The sequence below is a fragment of the Paroedura picta genome, chromosome 7 (genome assembly GCF_049243985.1).
Source record: "Paroedura picta isolate Pp20150507F chromosome 7, Ppicta_v3.0, whole genome shotgun sequence".
In the NCBI taxonomy this organism is placed as follows: Eukaryota; Metazoa; Chordata; class Lepidosauria; order Squamata; family Gekkonidae; genus Paroedura; species Paroedura picta.
The window spans coordinates 70,716,560-70,731,489 of record NC_135375.1 but is presented as its reverse complement, the minus strand read 5'-3'; the positions used below and the strand labels follow the sequence as shown (position 1 = coordinate 70,731,489).

At 40.3% G+C, this 14,930-nt stretch overlaps 1 protein-coding gene across 3 annotated transcripts in view; it reads right to left on the bottom strand.

The window, feature by feature from the left end:
- The window catches only part of CEMIP2 (cell migration inducing hyaluronidase 2), a 73,389-nt gene that overhangs the window by 38,894 nt on the left and 19,565 nt on the right, over positions 1-14,930 (bottom strand). For all 3 annotated transcript variants that reach the window (XR_013232555.1, XM_077344809.1, XM_077344808.1), the window contains exons 2-4: positions 9,843-10,185; positions 8,425-8,565; positions 233-794 (exon numbers count right to left, since the gene is read on the bottom strand). Coding sequence is in view for 2 of the 3 variants with exons in the window: in XM_077344809.1 (XP_077200924.1) it covers positions 233-794; positions 8,425-8,565; positions 9,843-10,173 (1,034 nt within the window). In the remaining variant the exon portion in view is untranslated. The remainder of the gene's footprint in view (positions 1-232; positions 795-8,424; positions 8,566-9,842; positions 10,186-14,930) is intronic.

Sequence of the window (14,930 nt, the reverse complement as noted above, 5' to 3'; positions counted from 1 at the left end):
ACTTTTGTAGAGATGCCAGATTTATATCCTTCGAACATCAAACTAAAATTAGCTTTATAACACTTCTACCAAGATACTATCTAAAGAAAAAACGAATAAGGTATTATGGCAACATTTCTATATAAGAGAAGGGCAGAACCTACAAAGAGAAGCATTTACTATAGACAGGAATTTTCAAATAAGATATTTTGCTTTTGCAAGAGCAGTTGAAGTGTTTTTCCTTCTCTTTTACCTATAACTTAATCCTTTGATGAGCTTACTTCCCAGAAGATTCTGTATGGTTGTTCTGGTTTCATCCAGTAAGCTTTTAGCGGCTGAATCTCCTACAGCAATAGCCACAATGCGACCAGAATGTAGCCCTTTTAGAAAATCCTGAAGTCTTCTGCTTTCATTTTGAGATTCATGAGTATCAAATTTATCCATGAACAAAACTTCTGCAGTATCTTGGTCAATAACTCTCACATTTAGGCCTCTAGAAAACTCCTTCTCAAAGGTATATGAGCCAGAGGCAAGTCCTGAGGAATGCAGAGTCTTTGACAGAGAAGTCCATGACAACTTCTGAATCCCATGCAGTTCCAGTGTTCCACCAGGGCCCACACCCACAAACTTTTTGCCAAATGTTGGCACATACTCATCTTCTTCCAGTTTACCATACAATATTATAGTTGCTTTGGATTTATAGCGGCATTTCTCTGCTCCAATATGAAGCGCTCCACCATCCCTTATCAGGATAAAACGTGTTCGCAGTGTAATATTTCTGGATCCTTGTTTGTCATCACCGAAGACTAGTAATCCTGCAAGAAACAGTATTTTTTATAAGCTATCTATTAAGTTAGTAGTAGCTATTTTGAAAAATACAACTGCAATGTGTTGAAAAAATATGTATGTACTAATAACTACACTAACAATGGAATTTGAACATTAGTAAACATTTCACTCTAAGTACAAAATAAGTTTAACGGAAACAATTCATGTCAAGAACAAAAACAAAGAACAAAGACCTTGTCTAAGGACAGAACAAAACATTCTTTTTTTATATAATTTTATTATTTATTATTATATAAAGCATTTACAGAAAAATTAAGAAAAAAAGCGACCAGCTGATATGGTTTGCCATCTCTTTTAACATACATATTCAGTTCCCATCACATATTATTCCTAATCTAGAAGTTTTTACCATTTTTCTTAGCCAAGTGATTGTTAATACATATGAGAATATGATCTGTTATAAGAATATATTCTGTTATTATCTTAAATGGTATAAGGTCAGTCCCCTTCATAAATTGGCCCTGACCTAAGAGTTACTACTGCCGTCTTGTTAATACCTATGAAGTATAGTTTGTCATCCTCTTTTAGCATACATATTGACATACATATTCAATTCCCATCACATATTGATCCTGATCTAGGAGTTATTACCATCTTCCTTAGCAGAGTAGTTGTTGATACATATGAGAGTATAATCTATTATAAAGATATATTCTATTATTGTCTTAGATGATATAAAGTCAGTTCCCTTCATATATTGGTCCAGGACAGAACAAAACATTCTGTATTGCTAGCCATGTCTGATCATGTCTTGCAAAATTATCAACCAAATCTTGCTGGGTAAGCCTCCTTCCAATGATAACAGAGAAGTACTTTTCAATTATTTATATTTTATGCACTTGACATGTCAACTGGAAATTACTAAAAGAAGCCATGAGAACCAAAACAAAAATATAGGACAATAATGTCAAAGAACCTATGCAGAAAAACTATGAATGGCAGATATACCGTATATACTAGCATATAAGCTGACTCGCATATAAGCCGAGGCACCCAATTACACCACAAAATGCTGGAAAAAACTTATTGACTCACATATAAGCCGAGAGTGGTGTTTTGATAGTGGCTTTTTCTCCTTTCCTCCCCTCCCACCTGTTTTGAGTAGGATTTCCCCCCCTTTTTTTTCCCCACCCTCCTTCCTCCCTCCTCTTTCCCTCTGGCCCCTCTTGCCTTTATTCCTTCCTCTAGGGGTGTTCGCTCCTTCTGCACTCTGCTCTCCCTTTGAGACAGAGGCTTCAGAGCTTCCTGAAGAGCTTCCTGCAACACGTACTAGCCTTGTGCTAGCCTCGTTAAGGCAGGGAGGGGGGGGAGGCGGACACTGCTCTTTCCCTCCCAGGCTTGCTGCATCTCTGCTGTTCCTGCCTCTGCTTGTTCAGGCAAGTATACTTGTCTTCCACCCCCACCTTCCAGTCTTGTCTGGAAGCTAATGTTAATACCCGCATATAAGCCGAGGGAGACTTTTTCAGCTTTAAAAAAGGGCTGAAAAACTCTGCTTATATGCGAGTATAATGTATATGCTGGCTTTCAAAGTGTGTGTTTGTTTGTTTTTAACGGTGAGAGCTAGGGTGGTATATAGCATCTGATTAAAATCTGTAAAAGACAAATTCAAACCCCTACTTTTCTGTGAAATTTGTTGCATGTCTTTGGACCTGACACAAACTGCACTGGTTCACTGTGAGTATAAATGGAGAAGAATAAAAACAATGTACCAAACTTTAGTTCTTTGGAAGGATGAGATAAAAGTGTATTAAATTAATACATTTGAGGAAAAAGGGAATATGTTAAAAATTGTTCTGTTTTAACAACAATGCCCCGAGTGATGTTTTCCAAACTCCAAGGAGCAACAGATGTCAGAGGAGAAGCTACAGTACAAAGAACTGCTAAAAGACTTATCCAGTAACTAACACAGAGACTACAAAGTGGTTCCCAAACTTTGGCGATGTTACTAGATTATTCTCCCTGGGGTTTTGGCACTTGGATCCCAGGCTAAATCCCCCCCCCCCAGCATATGAACACAGACTTCTTTCCTGGTGTTAGGTCTATTGCAAATTCAAGACACACTATATTGCATACAGTTCTTTTTTTGGTTGTTGTGCAGCAGCCATATTTTAATCTGGAAAAATACATAATTTCTTTGTAAAAGTAATTTGTAAAAACCACTTTGGGTTCTCATTGGGGAGAAAGACAGACAAGGAAAGAGAAAGGAGAGAGAGAAAGAACAAGCAATGGAAAATCCCATGGCTAGGAGCAAGCAAGTTGACTTTTCCCACCTCTCTAATATGGAGACTTTTGGGGAAGGGATGCCAACTCTGGTTGAGAAATTCCTGGAGATCTGGGGTGGAGCCTGGGAAGGAAAGAGTTTGAGGTAGGAAAGGAGCTCAGCAGGAACATGATCTTATCCAGCCCATGTTCTGAAGCTGTTGTTTTCTTCGGGAAGCTAAGCAGGATTGACTGTAGTCAGCACTAGAATAGTGATCGCAGAAGTCCAGGGTTGCTACTACCCAGAGGCATGAAAGGAAACCCAAATGCAAAAAACAGTCGATCCCATGACGATGCCAATGAAGAAAAAGGAACAATGACTGCTGTGCAATAAAGTATTTCTTAATGAGTCAAATGTTCATACCATCTTTTATAAGAAAATCCAAAACAGGAGCTCCGCCAGAACAAGGTCCAGAGTTCACATTTGTTTTCAGAAACAATATTTTTCATCAGTGGCTTAGCTCATTAGTCACTATTCTCACAAATAAATATCATAAGTCTCTTTAGAAACAATGTTCCTTCAAATATCTATTAGGCTACAATCTCAAAAGTAAAATGGATAATCCCATCTCTGTCACTCAGAAGCAATTCCGGGCCTCATTGTGGCAGAGCTCCTGTTTTGGATTTTCTTATAAAAGATATTATGAACATTTGATTAATTAAAAAGTACTTTATTGCACAGCAGTAGTTGTTCCTTTTTTTTCATTGGCACTACCTAGAGGCAGACAATGGTAAACCACCTTGGAATGTCTTTCACAAGGAAAGTGCAGCTGCAGCAGGAAGAGTCAGACTGCTGCCCCTCTACCAGTTTGGTGTAGTGGTTAGGAGTACGGACTTGTAATCTGGCATGCCAGGTTCGATTCTGCGCTCCCCCACATGCAACCAGCTGGGTGACCTTGGGCTCGCCACGGCACTGATAAAACTGTTCTGACCGGGCAGTGATATCAGTGCTCTCTCAGCCTCACCCACCCCACAGGGTGTCTGTTGTGGGGGGAGGAATGGGAAGGCGACTGTAAGCCGCTTTGAGCCTCCTTCGGGTAGGGAAAAGCGGCATATAAGAACCAACTCTTCTTCTTCTTCTTCTTCTACTGCCCCCAAATGCCTCACCGCTCCCTTACTGCACCAAAATTCTTCACTGCCCCCCCCCCGGATCCTTCCAATGCCCTTGGAGGGGGAGTACTGCCCACTTTGGCAACCCCTGGTACCCCTACGTAACAGTGCTACCAATTAGTTGTTGAATCGAGCTATACTACCAGCTATCAGAAAGAGTGAAGGTGAAACAATTCTTGGGGGCAAAGGAGTCCCAAAGTTCTTGATGTTACTATTCTCCCTGGGGTTTTGGCACTTGGATCTATTAGCACTGAACAACATTCTTTTATTCGCCCATAGAACCATCTTAGGTTACATACTACAAAAAAATGATATCCTGCTTCCACAGTACAGGAAATAAACTGGGAGGCAACTTCCTTCAGGAAGAATCCGCTTGAATTGCTGTTCTGAAGTGGCATACTCTGTTCTCTATTCTTAGAAATCATCAGGATGTACTGGTACCCTTCCAAATGAGAATTTCCTTAATTCCCAGGGAGAGCACCATCATTTCTTGAAATTGTGCTAATGTCCACAACTGTAATGATACTACATTTTAAAGAATGAAGTATTTCCCATTGTGCTAAGTGACATTAAAAAACTGCTGAAAGGTAATATATTATTGTGCACTTATCGCTGAACTAACCCCACATTATTTTTGTTGAACACAGATATTTTTGTTTCCTCCAAATGAATCATTCAAAACTTTAAAATGTTGTAGGGTTCCATAGCAAGGATACTGCTACATGTTTAAACGAGAATGTAACAGGCACAAAAAGGCCATTTTTGTATATCATTTTAAACACTTTGGAAGAAGCTGTTTTGAAATCTTACTTAAGTTTTTCCTGAAGTTTCTTACTCATGAAATCCTCTCTATTAATACCCTTCATTTCTACAGAGAGGGACACTCCTGTGCTGTGCTTATGCATCAGATTAGTTAACCAGTTTTCTGCTGGTCATCCTAATTCACAACACTTGACTAGGCTACTATCAGACATAATTATCAATTAACTGCTGGTCTACTCATCAATTAAGACATATTTGGCCACTTGTCAACTTCATAGTGATTCTGTGCTAATTAACTCCTTCTGATCAGCTTCTTGGCAAAGTCTTTCTTCCCCACACACCTTCTGAGGCAGAGGAAGCATTTAAACCCACCAGGCTGTTGGTCCTCAGGATCAGCTGCTTGGCAGGGTCTTTCTTCCCCACTCTGCTGGAGTTGGCTAAAGCATGAAATCAGGTGAGGTGGGTACAGAGCTGACTTGTCAACCCCATACTCATCTTCCCTGACTCCACTTCCCCAGAGCCAGCTCAGCAGACCCCGAACCTGTCTGCTACCCTCCCTAAACAGCCCAGACTGTGTGCAGGATGGGCCTGCTGGAGGCATTTGAAAGGACACCTCCATTTTGCGTTCCCCTACATCTCGCCAAACACAGCTGGACTTCAGGGGAGCTTCTCTCTGTAGCAGGATCATCTGTCAGGCAGCTGATCCAGACACATTGTTTGAGTTTCCCCAATCGGCCAAACTCAAATTGATAAAGTGAATCAGTGATTCGGTTGATTTTACTTGTACCGAATGTGCAAATTCTGATTTGCCACTGAACTTGCAGCCTGCACTCTGGACTGATCTCCTTGCATCTGACCCTAGCCTGTACTTTAGACACACTGCTATTGGATTCTCCTTTGGGCTTGAAGCTGTGGAGTATGTCTGATATAAGACCCATGGAACAGTGTTCTGATGAACTCTGATGTTGAGAAACTACCTCTGTCCGCTGTGTGTCTGCAACCAGAACAGCCCAGCTAACAATTCTTTTTGTAAAATACCCCTACGTAAAGAGTTATTCACATGTGCCTTGCCTGGAAACTCATCCTGTTTCCAAGTAACCCAGCATCATAATTCACTTTGTTAACCCCAGTGTTGACCAAATTACCCAGCACTTGGCTTGATTATCTCCTTTAAGAAGAACGTTAAATTGGAGTGTGACATGTTAGTCTTCCAAGGTTTCCTGTGTGAGGACACCAAGATGTTTTTATTTGCTTTCCATATCAAATGATGGAGGAGATATATTATCCTGGTTATTTAGCTTTCTTTCAGAGAGGATCAAAAAGCCTTTAGGCCGTTCTCAAGGAGGGCTAGTGTGACTAATCTCTGTCATTGCCCATTGCCCATGAAATTACTATGGCTACTTTGTTTTAGTAGGTAAACTAACACTGGGTCCTGTTTTATGATTTTATTCACAGTATATATGCCATCTACTTCACAACTTGACAAAAATTGAATGATAACAGGGTCTTGATGGACAAAATATTCAATAAAAATAAAAGCAACTTCCCAAACAGGGAAGGGTGATTTTAATGTAAGAATAGGGGCTAACAATGATCATTTAATCCAAAAACTGTATGAACCTAATAATGAAAATTTGCATAGTCCCTGGAGGTTTTGCCAGTAACTTAAAGATGTTGTAATGATTACTAATGGCTCAAGGTTGTCCACTTTTGCTATCTAAAAGAATTTAATAATTTTGTATGAATACCAGAGAACTGATCCAAGCAGGGATTATACCTTCTTGAGCTTCCAGAGAGCTATGGATCTATGGATTGTTTCTTCTGATCTCAGCTCAATGGCCAGCTTCCTGGAGGTTTGGTCATTTGGGAGAAGGAATCTCCCTGTTGTTTTGCATATGCATATGACTTTCAGTTTTGCTTTTACACTGATTACACTGCTCTGCTCTCTTTGACTTTAAAACATTTAAAATGTTCTCAGAATACTGAGGTAAGGAAGGCATAAAAATAAACTACCAGAAAACTCAAGTAGTTGTTTTCTCAAAAAAAAACAAAAACAAAGGAATCCTTCAGATGGACTCTGAACGGAGAGGAAATTCAGCAAGTGAAGGAGTTTTCATATTTGGGTATTCTTTACATGTCTAACCTGAAATAGTGGCCTCATCAACCACTGATCAGGAATAAAAGCAAAAACTTGCACCAATAGCATGCTAAACTTTTTTTGAAATGGTGGGGGGAACTATGTTTCAGGTGCCATTGAAGTCTTTAACCTAAAAGTTATGCCTATTATCCTTTACGGAGTAGCCATAATGATTGCCTCAGTAAATGAAACCATTGACCATTTTCTTTTATATTTTCTGAGAAAATTATTAAATATCTTGCAATAAGAAAGATTGAAAGAGAACTCAGAGAAAGAGAAAGAACTCAGAGAAAGAGAACTCAGGTTGGCTGAGTTCTGAGAACTCAGCCAACCTTCTCTTGAGGCAAGGGCTAAGTTATGCTGTTCATCAAGTCATGCTTGAGCAGCAAGGGCTACCTGGAAAGAAGACATGTGGTTTAAAGTTGTCTCTGAGATATTTCTGGTTCTTTATGTTAACCTGGACACTATCCAGGCCCTGGGTTTCTATGCAGTATTTGCTTTGGTGAGAAATTATATAAAATCACTAAAGCTCTGCTTTTAGAGCAAGTTGCACCTATTCATCCCAATTTGGAGGTATTCTACCTCCAAAAACTCTTCTCTCCTATACCTGTTCTCTCCCCAAAGCCTGTTAAGGGTGTTCATTCTGACCAGACTATATGGCAGTCCTTGGCAGTCAGTAGGGGTAGGATCATGCATTTATTTTATTGAGAACAAATATGCCCCTTAGGTAAGGTAGACATGTTAGCACATAACCTTCTGAAGTATCCTTTGTATGTCAATCTTAGGAAGCATTATATTTTACCATGTTTGTTCATTTGAACACTTATTCCTATGACTTCGTTACCTTTTTATTATTTGGCAGGGATCCAAAAAGAACTCTAACAATTTTTAAAAACTCTTTTTGTCTATTGCGTGGTGATTAACAACTATCCACTGCTCAAGGCTGATGTATCATAGAGTTTTGATTGGATAAAAGGAAGGTACTAGTATTTCTACTAACTGTAAGCACAAATAATATAATTTTAGGAGACAACCAAGATACACCAGGAATTGTCACATTTTTTTTCTGCATGTGTTGAACTTATGTGTATCCAATGTTTAAAACCGAAGGACAGGGAACGTAAACACCTTTTTCCTTCCTTAGCTGTGCTCCATCACTGCAGGCACTTCTCCACTAGTTTATCTCCAGTACTAAAACTGAACTAGTAATAGATATAAAAGGGACCTAAAGTGACCAGGTGTATAGAAATCATCTTCATCTATATGTAAATACAACAAACACAGATTCCCAGCCACATCTATGGAACCCATGAAGCTGATTGACATACCTCCATCCTGTATAACTACAGAGTGCACTGTAGCGTCCCCATTCAGACGAAATAGATCTCCTTGCTTGATTACGACTTTCTTTTCTCTATCATGTCCAGGATTCCAGTTCTTAAGGCGAGGATTCTGATCTGGACAATTCTCTGCAATATAACAGAAAATTATTGATCGAAGTATCTCAACAGCTAGGAAACTCTTCAAAATAAAGGTAACACATTGTTGGTTCACTGGTCATTGAGGCAATTTATCTGACCCCTAGCCATTCTATCACATGTTAATGTGTGATAAAACTTTCTATAGGTCAACTTATTAGGGATTACATATGAATTTCAGATAATTAAAGAAGGAAAAAGGACAATGATTAATTAATAAAGCTCCCCCCCCCCCCCCGGATTTCTGAATGAAAAATTCTGGATAGGAGTGCACACAGTAGCATAATTTACTCCTGGCCACTCTGGAATCTCAAGTGATCCTCAGGAATACAGAAATTACCCCTCACTAGTCAATCAATAACACAGCACCCTCAGTGCTCCAAACAGACACTTAATGAAACCTCATTCTCTTGCTGTTACTGCATTTGAATCAAGACTTTCCCATGGTCATGATCTCTATTCTCCGACTAGGAAGTGACTTATTATGAAATCACCCTGCTAACTGTTAGGCATGGCCTTGAAGGTCTATGATTCAATACATTCTTCTACCCTTCTTCAGTATTTCAGTTCCAAACACCAGTACTTGCAGCATCCTTCAGCAAAAGCAACGTAATCTCTGGCTAAGTCATCACAAAAACGATCTTCTAAGACTGTTCTACAGATGTCCCTAATTATAGCCATTTCTGGCAATTCATAACATTTTAAAAAACTACTGAACATTTTGGAAGGCAATATCAGACACTTTGATATTTTTCCCTTTCCTCATTTGCACTAATAAAGTATATACTGCATACAGGAAAAGCATTTATGTAAATACTGAGTATTGCTCTAACCTTGTTTCACATCTCAGATTTTTGATGCTTAAAACATCTTCTACTCCAGCCTTTTTCAACCTTTTGATTTTGGAGGAAATGAGCCCTGGAAGTGATGACAGTTGCCCATGTCTCCCCGCTATGCCCCCCCCCCCAGAAGTGACATGTCACCAGAAGTGATATCACCACTCATGTTAATAGGCAGGCTTGAAGAGGACTGAGGGGAGGAAAGACGGGAGGTAGTTGAAGGCAGGAGCAGACATGCAGACTCTGCCCCCTCCCAGGCGTAGAAACCATGAGAATGTTTGTGAGGGGGAACAATGGAAGCAGTTGGTTCCCTGCTTGTCACTGAGTCCATTCAGACAGGAGGAAAAAGGCCATTCCCCTGTATGGATAGGATACAACATACAGGGATGTACCTGTATAAAGGGCAACATGAATAAGATAACAACTCACCATCAGGAGCATATTTTGATGCTATTCCCAAAATAACTGCAAGTGCAACAAAAAATGAAAAGCTAGAAATAGCAAAGCAAATGAGTGTATTTTTGTGTCTTTTCTTCCTGCTTGCTTCTGCTTGACATCGCTGCTCATCTGAGGAGGCAACTGTGGCACGAGCTTCCTGTCTTGCAGAGGTAAATTTGGCTGAAGCTTGACTCTTTGGAGGGGGTGGGGGTCGAAAAGGGACAACGATTCTTCCCGGGACATATCCTGAAGATTTATGGCTGCTTCCATTCTGAGGCTGAAGGAAGGCAGGAGAACTCGCCTTGGGATCAATGGCTTGCATGTTACACAGTCACTAGAACAAGAACAAAGGAGTTACAATTTAAAATTCAAGTTGTTAAGTAATCCACTTGATTTACATTCTTCACTAGTATGTATCCTGCCAGCTGGATTAACATGGAAGGGAAACTGCAGATATTCAGAGACTAGAACAATATATACCTTTTTAACCTTATGGAATAATTTTTAAAAATCCATCTTAAACTGCAGTACTTACACACCTAATTTTGCAATATATTACTAATAAGCTAAAGCCAGTGAAATAAAATGGTCAAGAGTTCCAGTTTTTGCCATTAGAGGACAAGTGATTATTATAAAAATTTCTTCCAAGTTTTCACTAATGATAAAAACATTATTTTACATAGAAAGTGTAGATTCCATGTCTTCAGAGTCCAAAGTAACACAACAATTGAAAATTAAAACAAACGCTGGTCAATAAAACTAACACCACCAGTGACACCAACAGCGTACAAACCAACAGTTCCTCAGCATCGATCCAAAATCAATCTCTGTCAGCTCAGGCAGGAAGACTGATAGGCAACAAAGTAGGCAGTATTCCTATTCCATCCTTAGTCCCTTGCAATACAGTCAAAACTGGAGCTCTGCCTAATAAAAAATGCTACAAAAGCCTACACAGCATCACCGCCACTCCCCTCACCATCCCATCAAGCTAGGCTGGTCCTGCACTCAGAAACACAGAGGGAGAGATCTAATAATCCCTCTCCCTCCCACCAAAGTACACAAATTGGCTTCTAGGTCTGACCGATAGTTAATATTAAACATTATGAGAACTGGGATACAAAATCCAATTTGCTTGTGATATTTATAGATGAATTAGCAAATGAACAGCAAGATTTGAGCTTTTATTTAATATATATATATATATGTGTATATATAAAGTGTTTAGGAGAAAGCAAAATGCCTTGCACACAGATATTCTTACTAAAATTGTATGCACTGCCAGAAACTGTTTTAACTGGTATTTAGTAGGAAGTGGAAAACCCACAGCCCTTGACAAATCCAGTAGAAGGCCAGGAGTTTTTGATCTCAATTTGAGGGTGGAAGATAATAAGTTTTAATATTCTATTTGCTTATTGCAGATGCTGAACATGTTTGCCTTTTCTAGAATGTAGTACCATGTGAATGGTACACTGAATTGCTTAGCTGCTATATATTATAATCTATATTCTTCCAAATAGTAGTTTGACATATAAGCCTGAATAGTTTTTGCCCAACACAACTCTGACTCCTGAAACAGGGTTTCAGAACATTCTATTCTGAATGTAACATTTAGCCATATCTTTACAAGAAGATAAACTGTAAGCCAGCGGTTCTCAACATGGGGGTCGGGACCCCTTTGGGGGTCGAACGACCCTTTCACAGGGGACGAGCAGCTTGGCCTGAGGGGGTGCTGCCACTGTTGCCACTCCTCCTACAGGTGCTCACGTGTGGCCGCCAGCCGATCCAGCAACGCCTCCAGTGCAGTGCAGTCTCCTGACAGGCACTCCAGGTGGTGGCGCAGCTTGGCGGGACAAGAGGCAGAACTGAACTGAGAAACCCTGGTAAAAAACTATTTATATACAATCATGAACAATGGATCTTCACACCATTGGTCAATTTTGGTTTAATGTCTGTGAAAGAACACTTGCATAATTTTATGGCTGGGGGTCACCACACCACGAGGAACTGTATTAAAGGGTCACAGCATTAGGAAGGTTGAGAACCACTGCTGTAAGCAGTAAGGACAATTGACCAAGAACTGGGAATTCAAGAAGTTTTAGGGGAACTCTGGACCACAATACAAAAGGTCATTAGAAGGGTCCTCAGAGGAACATCATGGAGGACCCACATCCAGCCTGTGCTGAGGCAGCTGCATTGGCTACCGATTGCTGTCTGGATCAGGTTCAAGGTTTTGGTTTTAACCTTTAAGGCCCTCCGTGGTCTGGAACCCACATACTTGAGGGACCGCCTCACGCCCTATGCCCCCCACAGGGCTTTGCGCTCTGTGAGCACAAATTTGATGGTTATACCCAGCTCCCAGGAGGCATGTTTGGTCTCAACCAGGGCCAGGGCCTTTTTGGTCCTGGCCCCCACTTGGTGGAATGAGCTCCTAGAAGAGCTGTGGGCCCTGCAGGATTTACCAGCTTTCCGCAGGACCTGCAAAACGGAGCTCTTCCACCAGGTTTATGGCTGAGGCCGGTGCCTCGAAGGTAGTTTGGGACCCTTCCCAGGGTTATTCTTGGCGGTGATTAGTTATTAATCCTTCCCTTGGGATATGGGTTGGAGTGAGTAGTTCCGCTGCCGCTTGGGCTTGGGTTAGGTTGGGTTGGTTTTTAGGTGGGATTTTATTAGGAGTTTTACAGGGGTTTTATCGAATGTGACCCGCCATGAGCATCGTGGGAATGGCAGGCTATAAGTCCAATTAATAATTAAGAAGAAGAAGAACATGCATAATGAAGACCTATATATCAGAATCTACTCCCCACCTTGCCATTTTAAAGATACTTATTTTAAAAACTCTCCAAATATTAGGGGTTGGAGAGGTTAAGTAACAACAGGCATGTCGGAAATATTGTAACCCAGAGCACCCTAAGCAAGAGGAGAAATGGGAGGGACTTTAACTGTCAGTATAGGGGATCAATTAAATATGTGATTCTGTACTTATCGAGCTATCTATATTGACATGCTCGAATGTGAAATGCATTTCATATGCTGAAAGAGAATTTGCTGTCTGACTCTGTCTCCATATTTATGATGGGAGTTGAATACTCCAGCTACAGAACCTAGACATACCAGGGTCATTCTTAACAAACAGAACTGCTGAGATCTAACAATCTATCTGTTAGACCATTAGATAATTTCAGAAGTAGATCTCCAGTATTCTGTTCAGATAATTTACATGATGAAAAATTAGCTGGGACTGTGCTTTAGATTTATGTGATCTCTCCAATCCTCACCACTTTTTGTAGTTGCCAGGTGAAATACATATAAAAACTCAGATAAAAACTGATGAAAAAATTGGAAACTTTGGAGACCACTAACAAGAACCTCCTGGGCAATATTTTCTATTTTAGAAAGGGTAAAATGCTTCAGAGTGCAAGGTTTTCACATTCCAACTGTAAAACTTCCCAACCCACATATTTAGATATGGGTCAATTATCTACAGTTGCAGGGCTACTGTTTTGCCAGCCAGTCATGTCAGGAAGTCTAAATGTGGAATGTGAAGGATGGACAAATGCTAGTGTTTGTACACAGCATATTTGCCTCTTTTTGCTAACAACATTAAAATATTTATATTATGTATTTAAATATGAATCAGAAAATTGGTCAGAAAAATTTCTAATTCAAATTTTCCTGGAAAACCCATTTTCTCTTTTTGAGTGAGTCAAACTTTCACTCTTGAAAAAAAATCTAAGAACCTTCTCAATTTTTCCAGTGGAAAAACTGGGAAATTTGAGGGAACAAAGAACACTCTTACACTTTAGACCAGGGGTAGTCAAACTGCGGCCCTCCAGATGTCCATGGACTACAATTCCCAGGAGCGTACGCTGGCAGGGGCTCCTGGGAATTGTAGTCCATAGACATCTGGAGGGCCGCAGTTTGATTACCCCTGCTTTAGACATACATAATACTTTAAAGGGGGCAATGGTAGTTTATATTTTGGCAGTGGTTAATGTGTATTTTAGTGATAAAACATTACTAAAGAGTTCAGTGTTCTCAAATTTATAAAGATTAGTTTAATTGGTTTAATATCCAAATATGCTGGTAGTTCTACCTATTGTGATTCTCAGAAACATTTATTTTGTTTACCACAGAATTTGTTTCCTATTTTTAACAAGTATTCCAGCAAAATTAACAAGACACATGCTATAGGAGCATAGGGTGCAGCAGTCTGCAAGTCTCCCAAGTATACTTGCATTTTTTTCCTTTAGAAAATGAACACAGGCTTTTGAATTCCATACATATACCAAACAGCACAATTCTGTAAGCACCCTTAGTTATAAATAATAATGTATTTCATATTGTTAAATCAGTAAAATAAGTTTCTGTTTCTTAGGAAAGCAGGTGTTGCATATATTTCAATGTTTCCCAAAATATCCAGTTTCAGAAACTTGATACCTCTAGAAATGCACACCTATTACCACATAGTGAATCTGAAGTGATAAATGTGCCATAGGCCTTTGTGGGCTTCACATCCCTTGCTTCTTAATGGCAAAAAAACTCCTGCAGCAATGTGTGCCCTAGCACCTCAAACAACAACAGACCAGTGGATAAAGGAAAAGGAAAAGGTATCCCCTGTGCAAGCACCAAGTCATGTCTGACCCTTGGGGTGATGCCCTCTAGCGTTTTCTTGGCAGACTCAGTACAGGGTGGTTTGCTATTCCCTTCCCCAGTCATTACTGTTTTACCCCCCAGCAAGCTGGGTACTCATTTTACCGACTTCGGAAGGATGGAAGGCTGAGCCAACCTTGAGCCGGCTGCTGGGATTGAACTCCCAGTCTCATGGTCAGAGCTTCAGACAGCATGTTGGCTGCCTTACTACCCTGCGCCACAATAGGCTCTTATGACCAGTGAATACAAAGTCTAAAACCCTACCACAAAAATCTAAAGTGATATCCCCCAAGTCAAGCCTTTCTCAACTGTTTGAGAAACCCTTGAAACATTCTTCAGGATTCAAGAAACCCCAGAAGTGGGGTTGGAAAGCATAGTGGTATACATGCCCACCTACAGCCCTCCCCTCCCCATCCCTTCAGGCCCATC